The 20,792-nt window shown below is 40.5% G+C and overlaps 1 protein-coding gene across 2 annotated transcripts; it reads right to left on the bottom strand.

Moving 5' to 3' along the window:
- Positions 1-11,598: 11,598 nt before the first annotated feature.
- LOC104402064 (mothers against decapentaplegic homolog 5) lies at positions 11,599-20,195 on the bottom strand. 2 transcript variants are annotated; one of them, XM_010009835.1, is made up of 6 exons: positions 19,601-20,195; positions 17,972-18,223; positions 16,703-16,822; positions 15,857-16,078; positions 13,127-13,383; positions 11,599-12,211 (listed from the first exon to the last, which is right to left on the bottom strand). In XM_010009835.1, the coding sequence occupies exons 1-6, from the start codon at positions 20,001-20,003 to the stop codon at positions 12,068-12,070; spliced, it is 1,398 nt and encodes a 465-aa protein (XP_010008137.1). In that variant the 5' UTR covers positions 20,004-20,195; the 3' UTR covers positions 11,599-12,067. The 2 variants fall into 2 exon arrangements, with proteins under 2 accessions (XP_010008137.1, XP_010008138.1); XM_010009836.1 differs by lacking the exon at positions 16,703-16,822.
- Positions 20,196-20,792: the final 597 nt, after the last annotated feature.

Raw genomic sequence — 20,792 nt, 5'->3', positions numbered from 1 at the left:
ATATAGAAGTATGAACAGTGCTTATCTGATGCAGGGGAGTGCGAGAGCTGGCGAGCGGCCAGCAGCTAATAGCAGCATAAAAGCAATTTGATGGGAAAAGAGAATTAACATGTTAATTGTCAGGCTGGAGAGGGTGCTGGGGACCAACCAGAAGGGAGGGAAATGAAGAAAAGAGACATTTTCTGATTACAATAAAGGTCTGAGGGAGACAGGCAGGTTTTGAGGTAATTTTCTTCCTTTTTGTCCCATTCTCTGCTGCCCTCCCCCAGCTCAAAACCTCTACCCAGAGCCTGAGGCACTCACAGGGATTTATCAGGAGATCTCTTCCTTTCTAGCATCGTGTCACTGCCAGATGCACCACGGGCTGCAGAGCGGTCGGCACCACCGTGCACAGTTCTCCCCTTCCCACGGTAGCAAGTGACGCTGCGGTGGAGCTTCTGTCAGGGGAGAAAAGTGATGTTTGACAGAGCCCTGCACAGTCCCACCTCGCAGCTCGAGCCGAGGGCACTGGGGAGGTTTCCAAAGCACTGACCCTCCCTCCCATCCCCAGGGAGGCTTTTTTTGGTGTTTCTTTTCTAAACAAAGGGACATTGGTTGATTTATCTTCTTCTTTTTACATTTATTTTTCTCAAAGCAATAGAAAGGAATGCCTGGAAAGCTCAAGCAGGAAGCTCAGCTGCTTTAACATTGGCTCCACAGCTCACCGTTAACTGGGATTAAAGAAAGTCAACTAATGCTTCACAGCACCGGGATTTCAACAGCACAGAGCCTCCCGAGGCAGAGAACTGCGACGGCAAATCCAGCAGGATCTCAAAGCAGCAGCTGCCTCTCCCCGCGGATGCCATTTAACCCTGGATTTGTGAGCATCCCACTTTGGAAAATCAGCTGGAAATCCATTGTGCCTTCTCTTGACGGACGGTGAGTGCTGCCAGCCAAAGCCTTGGCTCCCCCCTGCCCGGCTGCCAGCACCAAGGCTGGGATAGGGAGAGTCTTTTCCCATGCACGGGGCTCCCAGCAGATTCCCGGAGCTCCCAGCCCATCCCGGCTGACCAGCAGATGATCCGGAGTGGTTCCCTAAGAGAGGCGTGCTGGGGGAACGAGGGCCAGGACACAAGGTACCTGTATCATTTTGTGATTCATATTTGCGGGTGAATGCTGTAAATATGAGCCAAGAAGATTTAAAAGAGAGTCCCTGAGCCACACACGTGAATTCATTTGCTTTTAGACAAAATGTGGCTGGTTTTCAGCCTTTTACAAGCAGGAACATTATTTCTTTCCTATGCCAAAGACTGACTGCGTTTGCTCTTCTGCTTTACTTCTACCGTGGAGGATATTTAAGCAAGAACATGTATAGTGAATTGCTAAATTCAACCAGTGCCACTGAAGCTCACCTCATCATTCAGACCAACACACCCTACCTGAGCAGCACACCGAGACCCGTGAGCTCCTCCGCTTTCTACATGTCCACAGCGCGGGTGCTAAAAGAAGGGGAAATAAATAAGCCAGACCTGGTGACTTACATCATCCTGTTTTTCTTTCTGTTCTTGACTGTGACATTCATTGTGCTCTTCATTAACTGCCAGCTGAAAAACTCTTTCTTTGCTACTCTTCCTTACGACAGATCGCTCCGAGAAGCCAAGAGCCCGTGGAGGACACAAGCTGTCTGACACTAGAGACCAACGATGGGTTACAACAGTAGCAGGCACCAGAACCCCTGTGCAATAAGGCATTATCTCCATGTGTTGCTGAATGGATGTGACCCTCTTTAGAGTAATAGGTGGCATCGCAGGAAAAGATTGCCGAGAAATATGCTGTGTGCAAATGGGAATAGCTGTAAATAAAAAGCTCTGTTATGAACTCGATAGAATGCTTTAGCTAATTTACACTGTTTTGTGCTACAGAATCACCCCGTGATTCCAGATTAAGCTCTATATGTATGCAAATGTCATCATCCACCCATTCAGTGTCCATACAAGGATATTTGCATTAACAACCATCTCCGATTCGGGCATCTGGTAAAGCTTGTTACCCGTGTTTATGAAACCATAGCATCAGATGTAAAAAACCCCTAACGGTTCCACGCTGAGGGTATGAGTTTACTTTCCAGACCCATTTCTCTCCACTGCTGCTGTAATGCAGTGGGAGTCCTGCCAGACAGGAGGAGGGAAGGAAAAATATTTATTTAGACTTTTGATTGTGATTCTGTTAAGATTGGGATTTTTAGTGTTTTACTGCATCAGCGATCAGGTTTGAAGTTACCAGTTATGTGAACCACTAAATCCTTGAAGGAATTTTGCCTTCAACTTTCTTAAGCTACAAAGGAAATTATTTGCCAGGGCATGAAACCAAAATAATCAGGATGGGGAGAAAGAAGAAGAGAAAATAAATATCATTAATAGTATGCAAACTAATGAAAGAGGAGAGTGCTCCAAGTTCTGTACAAAGTAGGTAACTTCGGCAAGCCATAAACCACAGTTCTACAGGAATAGTTGCTTTAACGCACAATACCCCCACTCCTTGCTCTTTATATAAACCTAGCATGATTAGACGCATGCTTTATCAATACAGTAACAGCTTGATTCAACACTGATTGCCAGTAAACCCCACTATTTCCTAGTACTAGCTATCCCACTTAGTCCTAAAAGCTTCTGCTTAACCTTGTTAGCTGACATGCTATTCTACAGATGCTGATTTCTAGCAATCGTGCAGTTACAGCACAATTCCCACTTATATTTCCCCACAAACGGTGGGCAAAGGGCTTTTCTTTTAAGCCCGGTGGCTCAACATGCAACCAAACTGCAGCTCTCCCGAAATCCAGAGTCCTACACCCCATTTTTGCTGGTGGATCATCTATCAGAGGAATGGGGTTTGAGTTGTGTCAGCCGCTGTGCCCCTAAACCTGTTCTTAACATGCAAAGTACAGCAGACATGCTGTGTGTATATATGTACATAACTGATTTAACCCAAATGAGATTTTACAACGCAATTACACCATCCTTGTACTCGAGCACACAGACAAAACGTGTACGTACAGGAGTCTGTTTGCAAGCTTTTTTTACACCGAAATGGCACAGTTGGTAACACTTCCATGTCATTGTCTTGGTTACCATGTTTTATTCTGCTCAAGTAAGTTAAACTACTCAACAACAGGCTGAAATGTTTTATTCCTTGATAGGTGGCCAATTTTGATCTCCTCTGAACCAAATTTAAGCGGTGTGATTCCAAGCAATTACTCTAATGTAGAAAGCGAGAATAAATTCAAGTGTGTTTCTCTCAGCCCTTTTTGAATAAATCAAATTTTATCAAATCAGGCATTTCTGATTTATTTTGAAGTAACAACAGCTTGTTTTCAGCCACCAGCCTTAATGAGTTTGCTTAAAGAATTCCTGTTGGCAAAAGCCTCAGAACCTGGTTGAGCATGTGTTGCATTGCACCCTTTATTTAACGTTCAAGAACAATCCAGGAATAATCTGATTTTTCTCCACAGCCTGATAGTTGGAATAATAGCCCAGAAGAACCTGTCACACTTGGAGTGCTAGCTGATTTATCCAGAAAGCCTTCGTGCATGCCCTGTGCTGCTCCTGTCGATACCAAGAATAATTTCTATTGCAGAGGAAAGTTCTATTAAGGACTTTTTAATGATTGTATGAAATGTTATTTATAGAAAACATCTGATATATGCTTTCTTACCAGAACCAAAATTCAAGCTGACCACAAAATCCACTTCCCAACCACAAGCATGCCAGAGAGGGACCGATGGGCATTTATTGACTTCTTGCAACTGGTTTATTAGGTGCATGACACACAGTGTCCCAAATGCTTACTCCATCCCTTCCCTGTCTGCCAGTCACACTCCTGCCCCTGGAACAAATACACCATTCACTGGGTCTTTAGAGCAGTGCCTTCCCAAAAAGCCTCTTAGCACCTGCAGCAGCCCCCTCTGAATGGCTTCTCTTCAAGCAGAGTGGAGGTCTATGTACTGAAACACAAAGGAGTAGTGAAACACCAGAAATGTGGGACATGACGCTGTGAGAAGCAGGGTGGCCCCAGCTCAGAGAAGCTTTTCACTACATCCTTTGCTTTCAAAAGATAAGTAGCTCCCATAACGCTTTGGAGAGCATCTGTACGCTTAAAATACATGGCCATGTGCTCTGCTGCATCACGATCTGTGTGTTACACAGGGTTTTAACTCTTCTCCCTCTGGGCCAGGGGAACAACTCACCACTTCCACCTGGAAGCAGTAACACCTTTTGTATCTGATGCTACCCTTCCCATGGATTACTGCTATATTTCAGTGTGTTGGCTTTAACCTTAGTCCACGGATGGTTTTGAACCAGCTACCCACAGGGAGTTTGCTGCAGCACTGGGCCTGAGTAACCAAGAAGGAGCTGTCAGCGTAACACTCCTCTGCAAGAGCACCCTAAAACTGGGGGCTCATTCATCCAATTGCTCTGCCTGAACAGTGTGTTCGTCAACACTGAGGACCCAGCAGGACCCATCTTTCCTCTCGCATTTCCTACCCATAGGTGGGCTTTTCTATGGGTGTTCACTCTCCTGCATTTCCCTTTCTCTCAAGCAATAACCAGGAGCCGAGCTTTTTCCGCACCCAATGCCACACAGCCATCACAACTGATCCCAGACCCATCTGCAGGGCTCACAAGTATATCAAACTACAAAGCAAGGCAAAAGGCAAACAATAAATCCCCAAAGCTAAATATTTCTTGCCTATTTGGGGTGCCTCAGCTTGTTAATTACCCAGGTTCTGCAGGGCAAAGCAGGAAGCAAAGCTGCACTGCACGATCCTGCATCCTAAACTTGCACGTCCAGGTTTAACATGTTATATTTACCTCTGATTTCTTACTGGAAACTGAAGGAGAATTCCTTCTATAAAGATCATCTTTTAAATATCAATCAGAAACCCTCGATCTTGCCTGGCAACATCTCTCTGCTGGGATAGATCTCCTACCTCCACAGTTTTCAAATGAACTAATTAACTTTTAGACTGATTTGTTATACACAAAATACATTGTTAAATATTTTAATGCTCTATGTTGTTAGTGGCTGCAACGTTGGTTTTTAACTGGGCCCCCAACATGCCCTACATTTACCAGCTGATGAAACTGCAGCCCTGGACCTACCTTTAGAAGCACAGGACAGGAGGATTAGGAGAATCCCAAACTGGACTTTGCCTTGGGTTTGCACTCAACTAGGGCTCAAAAATGGTGTTCACAGATTTACTTGTAGAGCACACTCGAGCGTGTGGCCCCATAAAGCAGGTAATAGTGTATTCAAAAAGAATCTCATGCAAGCTGCCTAGATATTGTGAAGCACCAAAGCACTGATCACAGGGGTGTTGTACGTTTGTGCTGTCTTTGTACTAAGGTTTGCTCCCTGTTCTGAAGTGATGTACCACTAGAACTCCATCAGCCTAGAGACAAGAAGGCGCAGGGGAGACCTTGTCCCCATGTCCCAGTATTTAAAGGGTGGCTGCAAAGAAGATGGAGACTCCCTTTTTACAAGTAGTCATATGGAATAGAGGGGTGATGGGCACAAGTTACTCCTGGGGAGATTCCGACTGGATACAAGAGGAAAATTTTCCACAGTAAGAACAACCAGCCATTGGCATAATCCCCCCAGGGAAGTGGTGGACACTTAAGAGTCAGTGGGCAAGGTGCTGGGACATCCTATTTTGCCTAGGAAGGTTGGACCAGATGATCCTTGTAGTCTATGATTCTATGATCAGCTACAGGCTTCTTATTTGGTATCTTAAGGTCAAGTCCTTTGACTGTGCTGGACTTTGAAGACTACACAGGATGGTTTTAGAGGAAAATAACCCTAAATATAGAAACGGGGCAAAACCAAAAAAGTCAGACAGTGTGGTTTAGTCTACCTGCAACAAATGGCTGGCACATCCTTTATTTTGACTTCTGCTATTCCCTTAAGAAGCCTGGGAACAGATGCTAAACAGCTTGCACAAGTCTCAAACCTCCACTCTACGGCTTGTGCAGGCTTCACTTTTCAGTCGAAGTAAGCTGCTTTCCAGCATGCACCTTCCTTCTGATTCACTATTACATTTGCAAGTGGTTGGAGTGAGATTTCACACTACAGAGCTACAGAAAACCATCTCTGCTGTGCCTGTATGAGAAAAAACACACAGGACAACAATTCTTTACTTCAAAGTTTACACACAGATAGCCAAAACTAAGAGGAATGATTATTACTGTTCAATGTCACCCACCCAAAGTGCTAAGAAAGGCTGACCAGCACAAGCCAAGGCTAATTGAGCATTAAGATGATGCAATATCTAGAAACCATTTACATTTAACTGAGTAGCTGACAATTCACAGGTACTCTGGGACCTTTTACACATGCCTCAGCACACACAGCAGGTAACAGCCTGTTCTGCATCCTAAATCAGAAGATTAACATTGCTTAAGATTCCAATGGAAACTAGAGCCAGTGCCATCACTGAGTGTAGACTGGTTTTTTATGTTAGCAGTGTCTGGAAAACACAAGCTCTGAATCACACTGGCCAAAGCACTGAATTTGGCAAGTTAAATGGAATTAGCATTTCCACGATAAAGCTATTTAGAAAAGCCTGATTTAGTGCACTGCCTTGACACTCCAACCACCAGTGTCCTCTGACTACAGTATCTATAGCAAAAGTAACCTTTCAAGTTTTCCTACTTGGAATTTCTATGAAACAGTTTATCATATAGATGATCAGGATTTCTTGGGATGGTGTCAGACAAGGCACAGTCCTTGGCTACAACAGGGCAGGGAGCTCTCCAGGACAAGAAAGGCTGATTTTTCTTGGCACAGGTCACATACAGGACCCCCAACTTTAAATGCCAGCAAGATATTTGCTTTTTACCTAGCAGTAAATAGAAGTAGCCTCTGACTCATTTAACACAGAATGCAGGTTGGAATGGGGTGAAAAGGTTTTGCCCAAACCTTTTAGTTCCCCCTCTGAAAAAAAAACCCCATAAATTAACAGCTTCACAGGTCACTTTGACTGGCTACTCACAGAGATGTATTCACCAACTGTTACTCCACATCTACATTCCCCAGAGAGAAAGACTAGTAAGGTTAACAAAACCTCTTCAACCTATAAAAGATTTCCTTTGGTTTTTACTTATATAGAAAGCTAATAATAATTCCATATAAAGTTTCTGGAAAGGCAAAAAAGCCACTGCAACACTTCATTTGGATGTTACTCACAAGTTAAACTGTTATCATCTGGGTAATACTGTCACAGTAAATCTGTGAGCTTTACATGGAAATCCTTGTTTTGGAAGTAAAACCATCAAAATAGCATCAGGAGATATATATACATATAAAAATAATAAACTAGTACCTGAGTGATTGGATCCTCCTTAGTATAGTCCAGTTGCACATTCAGAGGAGAACAACCCTATTATTGTTGACAAGATGAGAGAACTTCAGAGTATCACTGCGCAGTGGCAGTCTGCTGGCCAAATTAAAGCCCAAAGCAGGCAGCACACACAAGATGAAGCACTCACAACACTGTTGTCTCAGTATTATACTAAGCAAGTAATTTGTCCTTTCTGTAGTTCATAGAATCACAGAATGGTAGGAATTGGAAGTGATCTTAAGAGATCATCTAGTTCTTAAATGGGTATCCCTGTGGGATTGGGATTCAGTATTTTTGTACCCATCCTACCCAAAAAAGAAAGATTTCTTTTAATCTATGCACTCCGTCAATTACTATTTCAACCTCTATTTCTGTAGTCTCTTGGTAAACAAGAGAAGAGTTTTCTATGCCTCAATCTTAAAAATTAAAGTTAACAGAGAGTAAAAGATCAGCTCACTAAACTTCTCCTAAATTCCCCTTTTACTGGAACAGTATGAGGACACTCAAAGAACTTCATTTCAATGACAAGGCTATCAGGTTAGAGGCCATCAGTTCAAAGCTCTACACATCCAGATATGATGATGGTTGTTTAAAAACGTTAAGGTCAGCCACAAGGGTAAAAAAACCCAAACAAAACCCCAACCTCCCCCTATACAATCAGTGTTGTTGAAGCCTTACAGATATACTTTTGTACTGCAGCTTACCAAAATGCTGTAGAAAAGTATTTTTAAGACCTCATCTGTACAAGGAGGAGTATGTATATGATAAGGCATCAGCAACGAGTTACAAGAAGTCATAAACCAGCCATTGCAAACAAGTATTTCGGACGTACTGAGTTAGAGAGAAAGGAAATGAGGAAAATCTGTGGGTTTTTTTGTTTTGTTTATTGAAATATGAGCAGCAGTATGCAAAAAATATCTTTAAAAACGTAACATAGCAAAACCTAATCGTTTAAAATTAACAAAATAAAAAGATGTTTAGAGTTAAATGAAAAAAAACCTCATTGCTAGAACCGTGTTTCCTACAACGTAAACAAAAAGCATAAAGGTTATGCTTGCAACAAACACAGAAGCAGGTTTATGGAGCAGCACAATAAAGCAACATTATGTTGTAATTTGATGGTTTGGTCTATTGATTTGAATTCAGAATGGGACACCTTCCTAAAACACAACTATAAAAAGTTAGTCACATGGTTGTCTTTTGAAGCAAAACATTTGGGTTGGTGCTTTTGTCCTAAAACCCATCACTAGCAACACACTTTGGGGCAACTCAAACAATAACCTGAAGAAAAGTTTGTATTTTAAAGTAGGGAGAAAGCCTGACACATTTTAGTGTTCTCTGGACTTAAGCTGCAAGAGAATCTGCCCAAGAATTTACAACTTTCACACTGAGGCATTGAGGGGAGAGGAAAAAAATCATAGCTTCAAGCAAGACCAATTCTGTACAAAATGATAACACATGGGCTGGTTCATCACTCTTTTGACTAATGGCTGTTCTGTTAGATTTGTCTCTCATCAGTCAGTCATACTAAAAAGTTGTATTTTGGTCCTATAGATACTCTAACCCAATGTCATCCTTTCATGTAGAACTACTTCATGCCTCATGCAATTAAATGAATGTAATAATTACGCAAGGCACTGGACTGGCTGCCAGCAAGACTGAAGTCCTCTGAGGAGGAATATCCAAGCTACTATCTCATCTTAGTGCCTATAAAAGCGACCCCAGAAAGAACTTCAGTAGAAGTCTGTTCTAGGCCCTTTGCTGGTATTGTCAAAGCTGTTAGTTAATGCTGTGGTTGGTGCAAAGTAGAAAGATGCCCAAAAAGAAGAAAATACACTACAAAAGTCAAAACTGTTCTCACTGAAGAGTAACATCAGTCTAAGCTGGGCTACCCTGGAAAGGCTCCATCCTCCACTATAAGCACATTACTGGCTGATTCAGTTTCTCCATCCAGATCAAGAAGTGACTTATACACAAGTATGCTGCAACAGAAGCAGCGCTTTCTGATACCACTATGCTTGAACCATCATTAGTGTCAAACAATTCTCAATCCAATCCATCTATCCACTGATAGAGGAATTTTATATCAGCAGCACAGTTGAACTAAACATGATTAGGATATCAGGAACCAGTAGCACACATTTGCTAACTAGAAAGCTCTCAAAAAGTCCTTCTTAAAGGGAACAGAGAAGTAGAACACAGACAAATCTTGCTGGGTCTGCTCCTGCAAGCCTACCCTGGCAAAATCAGCAGTCACAAGGATATTCCCATCACTGCATATATTACTGTTCAAGAATATGTACACAGACAAATGCCTGAGTAGTGTAGTACTTAATGACAGCATCAGAAGTGGGTTAACTGGATATTATGGCAGAAATTATGGTTCAGTGCATGGGTAGCCAATCTAACCACAATACTAGCACTAATCACCAGCTTTGGCTCATGAACACCCACTTCAGCAGCCATTCTTGAGTCAGTCGTTGGCCACATCTAAACACACAAGTGAACAGAGATGAAGCCAAGTGAAAAACATTTTGGATAAAGTAAAACCTTGTACCTATAACTGAGATCTTTCCTCAATCCAATGTGCCATGACATTATAAAAGCTCCTCAAGAAGAAAATCCTGTAGTGTCAAATACACATATTCAGCAACTTGACAAAATAAAAGCCTGATACTGTCGCCAACTGACTTCACATCTTATTCGATCAAAAGAAGAACCATCTCTAGGTTGCAGCTCCAAAGAATGAAAGAGAAAACCCCAAAGGTGAGTGGCAAATCATGTTCTTCTCCTGACCATTCACTTGCTTGGTTTTGAACACACCTGAGAAACTTCTTAAAAAGCACCAAACCCCCCAAAATAAACCACCAAAGTCATATAGAAATTCCTGAACAAGATAACATCAGGGTTCTGTAGAAGTGTTACAGTTTATTCCTTTAAGGCATTTTATAAGAACCATTTCAATGTCACGTAAACAATTTCATTTCTTTAAGATCATTTGTTACTTAGGTACCATATGATGCATGATTTCCATGTCATTCAATAGAAGACACCAGAACTTGTGTAAGCAATCAATGTCTCAGGATTGCAGTAATTAACTGCAACACATCTTTGAATAAGTATTTGCATTTTAGAGTTTTCAGCCTCTCCCCCAAATGCTGAACCCTTTGCTGAAAAGGTGAATCAGGAAAATGAAAAGGTAAAAAATACAATAGGTCTGTTGCTGCATGCAAAGAGATTTTGTATATAATTCACTTTAATGCTCTTAAGAATATTTCTTTCAGCCTCCTTTTTTATTATTTAAAGGGGAAATATATGCATATGTTGTTTACCTGATTTCTCTTAGTGTTTAGTACAGTGTTTAAATTCTCTATTGAGTAATACAACAGCACAGGCAACAGGATTCCTTACATGTGAAAGAGAAATTTCATCATCATATTAATGCAGTCCTTCCATCCCATAAAGCTGCCAACTACAGTTACGAGTCTTCTGACTGAACACCTGCCATCAGGGACAGGATCAAGACCACTGTTTCATGTAGGCTACAAAGAAGTGATTACTTTTGGTCATTACCAACAGGTCTGTATTAAATTACATGATCTGGAAGTAAAAGCTTCTGCAATCAGTTACTAATTTGCTAAGCCACTCACAGTCTTCAAAGAGACTCAAACTCATACTGAAAGTGAATTAAATACAGTGTACTCACTAATACTGCATAATGTCTACGGAGAGATTAAAAAGGCCTAACACAGATCAATGCCAGACAGGTAAAATAAACAGCTAGAACACCAAAAAGAGAACAAAAAAACCAACTTATTCCTTCCAAAAAGTAGTAAGCACTGCCATTTACAAATAGTAGTGTTTATGTTAAAATAGAGAAGGGTACCTAAAAAGAAATAGCCTTGGCAACCAAATCCAAATGGCATGAGTGTAAATCAAAGCAAAACCAGGATTATTACTCCAGAAACGTGCAAGATGTTTACCTTGTATCAATTACTACTGAAAACGGTGGTTAAAAGAGAGATTACAAAACTGAAGTGGGAAAAAGGCTAAGAACTGCTATTCTGCATTAATATAAAGTGTGTTTATGACAGCATTTTCCAATAGACAATGGAAGTGTTTTTTTACACCACTCCAAGATTTGTAAAAAGTATATTTCATGTGTACACTTAAAAAGTCACATTGTTCAATCTGAGGCAAATTAGCCATGATAAAAGTCTAATTTTGCTTATGACAGATGTCAACCTTAAGATGTTAAGCAACTATGCTAAAACTACAGCTTGCAAGCTGGAGCTGCACATGTTCAAACAGTAAAAAAATCCCAAACTATGATATGTATTTATTTGCTGAAGTCAGTCTTCATAATTCGTGTCCCTCCAGGACAAAAAAGCATTTTCCAGTTAAGACATATGCCTGTAAGTTCTAGGGGAGGGAGGGGAGAAGTGTTCTGAATCTTTTCAATAGACTTTTTTTTTCCACCCTTAGGGCTCAACTGTCACTTAAGCATCACAAGAACAAATTGAAATGTAAAACTGATTAGCTATACACAATGGAATTGGTCACAAAGGGCTTTAAAAAAAGAAGTTAAACCGTAAGATCCATTCTCCATATAGCTCACAGTATCCACACTGGAAGTTTCACTAGAATTAGAATAAGTTCGCTAAAAATAAGGCTGAAGATAGAATTTCAGCACTATGATACAGATGAGATGGGATTAAGAGGAGAACCCATTTGTGTAAGTACTTTATCCAGCCACTGGAGGGGCCCATGAAGGTGAATTTCTATCCAGCATGGGGTGCTCGTCACATCTTGTCGGTGATATTCAGCTCCCCAGCCCTGTGAAAAAGAACACAATGTTATCAATCAAGTTGAGGACATGCTTTCAGAATAACTGTACTAACAAGCAGCAGAAAAACATGTTCTCAGCTCCTTATCTGAAGGTAACTCACAATCTAGCAACACTCCTTATCTAAAGGAAAAAACATGAGGTTAGGAAGGAGTGGGAGGGAAGCTGCACCTGGAAGCCTGAATCAAATCTTACCTGCTATAGCCTCAAAGTGACTACCTGAGCTCCTCTTGAGCACACTGCTGACTCAAGAATGACTCCTGGCTATGGCCACATCTTTTCTGTTTCTCCCTCCTGCTCTCAAATTGAGCAATATTTATCGTAGCTGACGAAGCTAGTAAGATATCTTTTGGGCAAGATGCAAAAAATCCTGTAAGGCCCAAGTCTAGACTCTGTGCTATCTCTGAAATGGACAGCATCTTGATTAAACATGTTGAGAAAACACTACTGAGAGCAACAGCAGAGTCCGACTTCACGAATTCAAGTCATGTCTTTTTTCCCCACAATCAATTATTTAAAACTTAGTATCATCTCTTTGAAGGAGTTGCATTTCTTTCTGCAATCTCTTACGCTCCTCTCTACTGACATTCTTTTAGTGGTCTTGTAATTCACTTTGTTCTTTCAAATTTAGAGCATGAGCTCAAATCTCCTTTAATAAAATTATAACAACCACGATTAATTGCCTGTCCTGATCACTTAAGTAACTAGAGAGCCAACATCCAACACAGCAATGTGTGCTTCTCCTTTCTTGCACTGATTTCCCTCTCCCCAAATTAACCATTTTCAACATAGTTGTCATTGAAAAGAACCACATCAGGTCAGAATAGCTTTGCTACATTGTTACAGTGCTAATGAAATTACTGCTGAATGCCCAAATCCACAAGAGACATCAATGCCCTGTTTACCTTTACAAAGCTCATGCGAATGGTGCACATCTTGGTGAGCTCATACACTGCTTCAAATCCATGGTTGACAGACTGAGCTAAAAGCTGAGCAAACTCCTGATTGTTAAAAATCTTCAGACTGCATCCACTGGGAATCTTGCATACAGTCGTTGGATGAAAGCCATGGTGGTAGTTGCAGTTCCTGCTCTGTACAAATATGCTGCTATCACTTAAACACTCAGCATAGACTTCCCCACCAACATAGTAGAGATGAACTCCTTGAAAACAAAAGACAAAAGCGTTTCAAATTACTTTTTCTTCCAAAAATATAGTACTTAATACAGCTCCCTCAAAATGAGGGACAACAAAGTACATTTTCTGTTTGAGGAGCTTTTTAGTAAAGCTCTTTTGCCCACACTGTAACATACTGAACGCAAAACACAGTAGGCTTCATTGTCCATCAGCCACTAGATGTCCTTCTCTCATCAACTACAGAATAGAATGAAAAACTACTTCCACACAACAGTTATTTCAAGCTATTTTCCTAGAGAACTTCTGTGGATTTTAAAACTCCAGTTTTGTAAAACAGGTGGCTTCCGCCTATGGCAATTCCTACAGAAATAAAAGTGTCCTAGAGAAGGGGCAGTGACAGACATGAATGAGAAAATATATCCATGCTCTGATTCTGAGTGTATTTTTATGCAGTAAAAGGAAAGGTAATCCAATTAGTTGCACAACTTAAACACCATCAGGCTTTACAAACCTGAAAATCAAAGTCCTTAGATTTTTCACATCTGCCTGGATTCAGCTATGTACATAAGTGCTTCCCCCTCATTATGCACTGAAGCCTATGTATCACTGCAGACTATCCTGTAGTTTGCCAGATGAGGCTGCAGCAAGTCAACAGATGCAAGTTAATCTTTCAGACAGCAGCAACTGCTGTGAACATTGCTAGATTTGCCCGGCACTAAGGAAGGATGAAGGTTACACAGAGGAACCACTGGCTTCAACAACCATAGGCAGCTGACAGAAAATCTGGGGTGGGCAAGAATGCATTTTCACCACACCACCTTATGTAAAAAGACAGGAACTACCACTTGCTAACTAACATCTTTTGAGTAAAGACCTTCTGAGAGATCTCTGAAGAGGGGAGCTGGATAATTTAACTGCCTGAAAAGAGCATAGGTACTTCTAATTGTGCACTGGATTATGATTGATGTCATGCTTGCAATGGAATACTATTACAGAAAAAAAAGCTTATCAAGTAGGATCAGGTAGTTGTAAGGAGGCAAAAAAAACAAGACCTTCCAAAAGCCATAAACAAACAATATTTCAATCCAAAAAACACAGAATCATAGAATGGTTTTGTTTGGAAGGGACCTTAGAAGGGTTCCAGCCAGGGGAAGGTCTTCCACTAGAGCAGGTTGCTCCAAGCCCCTGTGTCCAACCTGGCCTTGAACACTGCCAGGGATGGGGCAGCCACAGCTTCTCTGGGCACCCTGTGCCAGCGCCTCAGCACCCTCACAGGGAAGAGCTTCAGCCTCAGATCTAAACCAAATCTTCTCAGAACTTTTACTATGAAGCAAATTTATTTTAATAATTAGTATTAGAGATGTAGACATATTAAAGCTCATTGCAGCCAGTACTATACAACACAATGCTGGACCCTTGTTACACTTCTGACCTTAGGGAGATGCACTAGATTTCCCTGCCAGCACCATCAAAAGGGATAAGCCAAAACACAAGAATCTGACAAACCACCCACACCCCAGAAATCAGTTGTTCCCTTTCATATTAAATTTTCTTGGACAACAGCATTGCAGAGACAAGTTCCAAAAGATTAATATAATTTGTGGTCTCCAGATTATGTGAAAAATTTTGCCATCTTTATAGTTGTTTCTAATTAAAAGACCATTAAGGGACACGATTGGTCTTGAAGATGCATTACAAGCAACAGTGACCAACTGTACCGGAAGATCTTAGGTGTTAAAAAGGCCTCTAGATACGTGCAATAGAAACAGGGTTCTCAGGACTTAGTTACCAAAAAATGAGGTATTCCGAAAAGAAGTACTACCTTTTAAGATAATCCAAGCACATTCCATCAAAGATGAAAACCGTACATCTGTATGTGCTATCAGCCAAACAGTATGGGAAAACTAGAAGATCTTGCAAAACCTGCTGTCTCCAGGAATCCCTCCCACACACAAACACACCCCATGGATCCACTCAGACAAATGAGCCCTTGCAGTTTTGCATTAGCACTTCAAAGTCCTGCTGACAACTCATGCAAGATACTTGAACATACTGTAGACAGCAGCGTAGTATTGTGCATATACAACAAAAGGGAAAAAATCTATCTTTGAGACACTGCGCAGTATGAAGAACTTGATTTAGGAAGAAGATATAACATAGAGTATCAGAAGTCCTGCAATATTTTTTGATTCTGAAACATGAAATTCTACATACAGACTACCATCAGCCATAACAAACAAGCCCCTATGACAATATAGTGTGGCAAGGAAGAGGTAATATTTAATCTTTTAAATTAGTGCCAAAGAAAAATAGGTGCAATTCCCAATTAGAACCAAACCATGCTTAAGTAAATTGTGTTCTGATACCAGAGAGGTAGATAACATATCACACAGACGACTACTGTTCTTATCTGAGAATAATCATTGCTGCAGTATACAGAAGTTCAAATAAAAACAGGGACTTCACTTCATCATTGTGCATAACACAAATGAGCTTTACCTTTTCCAATGTGTCGTCTAGTGTTCTCAATTGTCGAGTTGCGATTAACGTTTGAGAGCAAACCTAAGCAGAACCTGTTTTTGTTATTGGAGGGATCTGTAAACCCATCTACTAAGACACTTGTAGAAGATGCATGAAAAGCCTCCCCAACACGATTATTTAGCTCGTAATACACGATGGAACACCAGTGTTTGGGTTCTTCATAGGCAACAGGCTGAACATCTGAAAATAAGCAAAATGGAAACACCAGTTTACACAAGGGTTAAAATATTAAATCTCAAACTGTAAAGCAGACCTTCCAGTATATCAACTGGTAAGTAAAAGCTTAGCCAACAGTTATGATGGGCAAGAACTGGCCTGATCAAGATCTTTATGATTTTTTACTTTCATGCATTTTAACTTGTCTGCTGATTTTATAATATTTTCCTATTTTAAGCCTGATATGAAACAAAAACCTACACAAGAAAATACAGATGACTGTGATATCAGGTGAAACATGATTCTTCTGTCCTCTTTTAAAAGAATTGTTATAATTTTAGGACTATTTTCCGAGCCTTTGTGCATACACAATTCCAACAGCAGGCAAAGGTAGCAGGAAAAAAACTATTCTGAAAAATGTATACAGTTCAACTTGCTGTAAGCCATATGATGCACCTGAGGCTTTAAAAGCAAGAGATGCAAATAAGCAAGGCAAGCTTTATTTCTCAACTCTTGCTCTTACAGCCCTGCTTGCCTTGGAGGACTGCTTCCACTTATCAGCAAGGCTCACTGTGCCACCTGAAGTTACTCACTCAATTTGGTCATAAGCCAAACTATGTTCATTTTATAACACGCTATACAACTTACCTCTGGTAGATATATTTGGCATGATTTGAGGGATCATTGAATTGCTTGTGTCCATAGACTGCGTATTATCCTGCCCCATTTGATCATCAGGGGGCATATATGCAGGAGGTGGAGTATCAGCTGCAAACATGAAAACAACAAAAAAGAATAAAGCTCTACAATTTAGAGTATTTATTTATTCATGTTACAGTTGTAAATACACAAAAATGCTCTTCAACAAGAGACATTAAAACCTTTGGACCCATTTTCAAAGTAACCTAAAGACAACCCAGCCAGCTGCCTTTACTATAAACTCCTTCAACCCTTGGATTCTTACCTAAAAAAAAAAAAAAAAAAAAACCAAAACAAAAAACCAAAACGAAGAGATGGGCTTTTTTCTTCTTGCATTTTTGTTTTAACAACTGCACTCCTGCAGCTGGGCAAACTACAGTTCCTACCTCCTGTCACACAAACATTAGCTTTCTTGCCTACCCTCTTCTCCATGCTCAAAAAGAAAGTACTAGAAGAAGTAACTATTTGCTGCAGCATAACAAAGGCCTAAACCAGTTATGTTTTTGCTGCTTCTGTTGGCTGAGTTCATTACAGAAGTGTGGATCTCTGCATTCTTCCATTCAGCACAGCAGCTAGTGTACCAACATATTATTATCCTCTATTTCAGAAATTCCCTCTGGATACCAGTACTTTATCCAAGAGGGATACTCCACTGAATGGACGCTTTTTGCAGCCAGAAAGAAAAAAAAAAAAATGAGGCCACTTGAGCTACTGGAAAATAAATTCTTTCATCTATTAACTTCTCTGCTTTATAAACTACACCAATAACCAGACAGACTCAATAAGGCTTCTTTGCCTTATCATGTCGGTTTTCCCCTATTTTTACCCAAATAGGTTACGTTCCTATCAAAAATCTGCTATTTTTTCCAATTAAATGCCACATGTGTCTTTGTTCAGAGAAAGACATCAATAAACTTCTTGCTCAACCTCTTACATCTGCTTCCCTTTCTATTGCTAGATATTCTTCTAAAGCATGTATCAGTTATTCTACATGGAAGCTGTGCAAAATAACTGACCACTATTGCATCCATGACAAAAAATAACTGAAAAACTAGAACAACTAATTCTGATCAGTGACAAAACTAGTAAGAAACCCCCCTTAAAATACAAATGGAAAATCAGTTTACTGCAAGTATCACAAATTCCTGAGGTAATAAGTCACAGCAGCATGTGACATTTCAATTACTTTTATTAAGTTGACATTTAGGCTGTACTTACCCGGTAGCTGAAATGGACTGGATGGTCCAGAGCTAGCTGGGGAGCTCGGGTAAGTGCTGCTGGCTGGAGAAGGTGGATAGGGACTGTTTGGTGAAATGGAAAATGGAGTGCTGTTGGGTTGCTGGAAAGAGTCTGGAAATGTCGCGTTGTGTGGCATGTGTGGTTCGTTGTGGCTTAAGTTCCTGAACTGGACTAGTAGACTGTGCTGTGGATTGAATTCACTATGTCTAGGCACTAACACTGGAGGTAGAACTGGAAGCAAAAAACAGATAAACTCAGATTAAAAACAGAGATAGGAGGAGAGATGCAAATAACACGTTCTGCTCACCATGGAAATTTCAACACTAGCTGGGGTGGAAAGAGGAGTAGGGAATTCATCTCATATGCCTTTACCCCATCCCCTCTCCTTTATGTTTTTACATTATGCTTCATGGAAGACTCAAACTCCACTCTTGCAAAACCAGAGCAAAACTACACCTATTTCATGCAACTGGACCTTTTTTTAAGAGAAGAAGAGTTTACATGTGGCATATACCAAAGTACTGATTTAGAGGTGTTAAAGTGTCTTGGTTTTGGCTGGGATAGAGTTAATTTTCTTCCTACCCTCACTGTATGTGTACATTAACAACTGAGTAGAAATGGAAATACTAATTTCCATTTATTAGTCAATGGAATTAATTAATTAGTTAATTCCATTAAATTATCTTGGTTCATGCCATTATGTGTGTGTGTGTGTATATGTGTGTATATATATATATATATAAAATTCCATGCCATATATATATACTATAGCCTAACTATATAGTTACATATAGTCCTTTCTTACCGAAGACAACCAAAATCTATACTACAATACAACTATTGCTAAGCTGGAGTTATAACTTTTATATTCAAGAGTGCTGGAGCCTGAAATTCAAGTGCTAAAGTAGAGCACTTGAGCACTACAGCTAGTTGCAGCAGTTATAACCATTTGTGGAACAACGGAAGCTACTTTTCACTGTACTTTCCAAAGCAACATACTTCACCTCTCCCACTCGTAACCACAATCCTCCTCACCTTCTCCCATGGCAATGCGCCTTAACAGCAGACTTGCTACCTGACACGAATCTGGTATCTTGCTCTAACTGATCATCACTCCTGGTTCTGTTCAGCTCTGCTGCCTGCTGCTGGGAACTCAAGTCCCACTTGACTTGATGAACGCTACATCCTGGAATTCATTTTTTTTCTTTTATCTCCTCAATTTGTGTCACTCAGTGATGAAATATTAAGCTCCTGAAAGGTTATAAACCTCCTTGAAAAGACTGAGGGTTTTAAACAAGTTTGTCAAAGAAACCGAAGTCTTTTGATCACTGCTTTCTGTTTTATTACAGTTGAGGACTTTGCCACTAAGTTTAAGGTTAACGGGCTTAAGAGATCTGTTGGAAAAGCATGATTTACCACAAAGAAAAAACAGCTAATACAGAATGGACAACACACCTCCCCCAAGCCCCACCAGAAAAGTACACTTTGAATGTTATTCCTCTTCCAAACTCCCTCACACACCAAATGTAGTTTGCTATACAGCACTGGAGGAGGAAGTGAACAGTAAGTGGTTCCTGGTGTTTTTAAGACAACCATGTTCAAACACACCTGGGCTCTCCACCCTCTTATAGTGGTATGGATTGATGCAGACTTCCTTCTGTTTAGATCCAAAAGGAAATTCACAGATATCCAAAGGCTTCAGCTCATGATGACTTTGTAGATCAGGCCAACGCCAAACACGACAGTAAATGACATGGGGAAGGCCCTTTCTGTGAGAAACTTGAAGTCGTCCATCTAAAGAGCGGGGGATAGTAACGCACTTGCTGGGCTGTCCTGGACTGCTCAAGGCTTTCTCCAGTTCTTCCATAGCACCCTTTTTTTTCTTCAGCTTTTTAACCAAAGCATCAACAGCTTTTTCTGCCCATTTTTCCTCTTCATCTCCTTGTTTCCAGCCCAACAGACGCTTTACAGCTGGGCTAGTAAAGGAGAACAAACTGGCCATTGACGTCATTTGACACAAGTCTTCAAAAGGTCTGTTGGGTTTTGTCTGCTGGGTTTTTTGTTTATTTGGGGTTTTTTTCCAAAGAAATGTCAGTTATTGCCACTGATGAACTGCACTAGTTCCTGGAGGCCAACAAATGAACATATAGATGTCGGTGATGAAGTCTTCACATCAAAATAATGACCGATTCCTCCAATTCAGCTCTATGAAACAGGTAAGTTAACAAGGAATTAGTAAACAAGATTGTGGTAAAACAAAAAGGCAGATATGATTCTATATTAAAAAGAATCCTTGTTTCAACCCTAGCCATGACACCTGATTTTGTTTCAAAACAACATCCCAGAAGTACAAGGACCTGACCCCAAAGCTAAATAAAGTCAAATGTGATCAGAGTCCCCAATTCCTGCATTACTGATCAGTGGAGGAAAGGTCAGTCAAGGGATGAGAAGGTCAGCACGGTTTCTGTTAGTGTTCTTTAAATCCATGATTTTCCTTCAGAAAACAGTCTTGGGGAATATGCTTTAAAACTGGCATTATATCTCTGTCATGGTGCTTCACCAGAAGACTTTAAACATGTGATGAAGAAACAGGGAGGCACAGCGGAACCAGTAGATCCACAGCCAGCACTGCACTGAAGCACTCAAACGGATCTTTATTTCCCAAAAGGAGAAAATAAGAAATCATCTGCTTGCTCTTGAGCTCCAATTTGGTACCCCATGTTTTTGGAAGAGTATTAAGAAAAAAAAATGAGGAAGAAGCTGTAATATAACTACAAGGAAAACAAAAACAACTGAAAGA

Source organism: Nestor notabilis, unplaced genomic scaffold, assembly GCF_000696875.1.
Source record: "Nestor notabilis isolate BGI_N333 unplaced genomic scaffold, ASM69687v1 scaffold7712, whole genome shotgun sequence".
NCBI classification, from domain to species: Eukaryota; Metazoa; Chordata; class Aves; order Psittaciformes; family Psittacidae; genus Nestor; species Nestor notabilis.
Note: the sequence above shows the minus strand (reverse complement) of the source record. Positions and strands in the feature narration are given on the sequence as shown.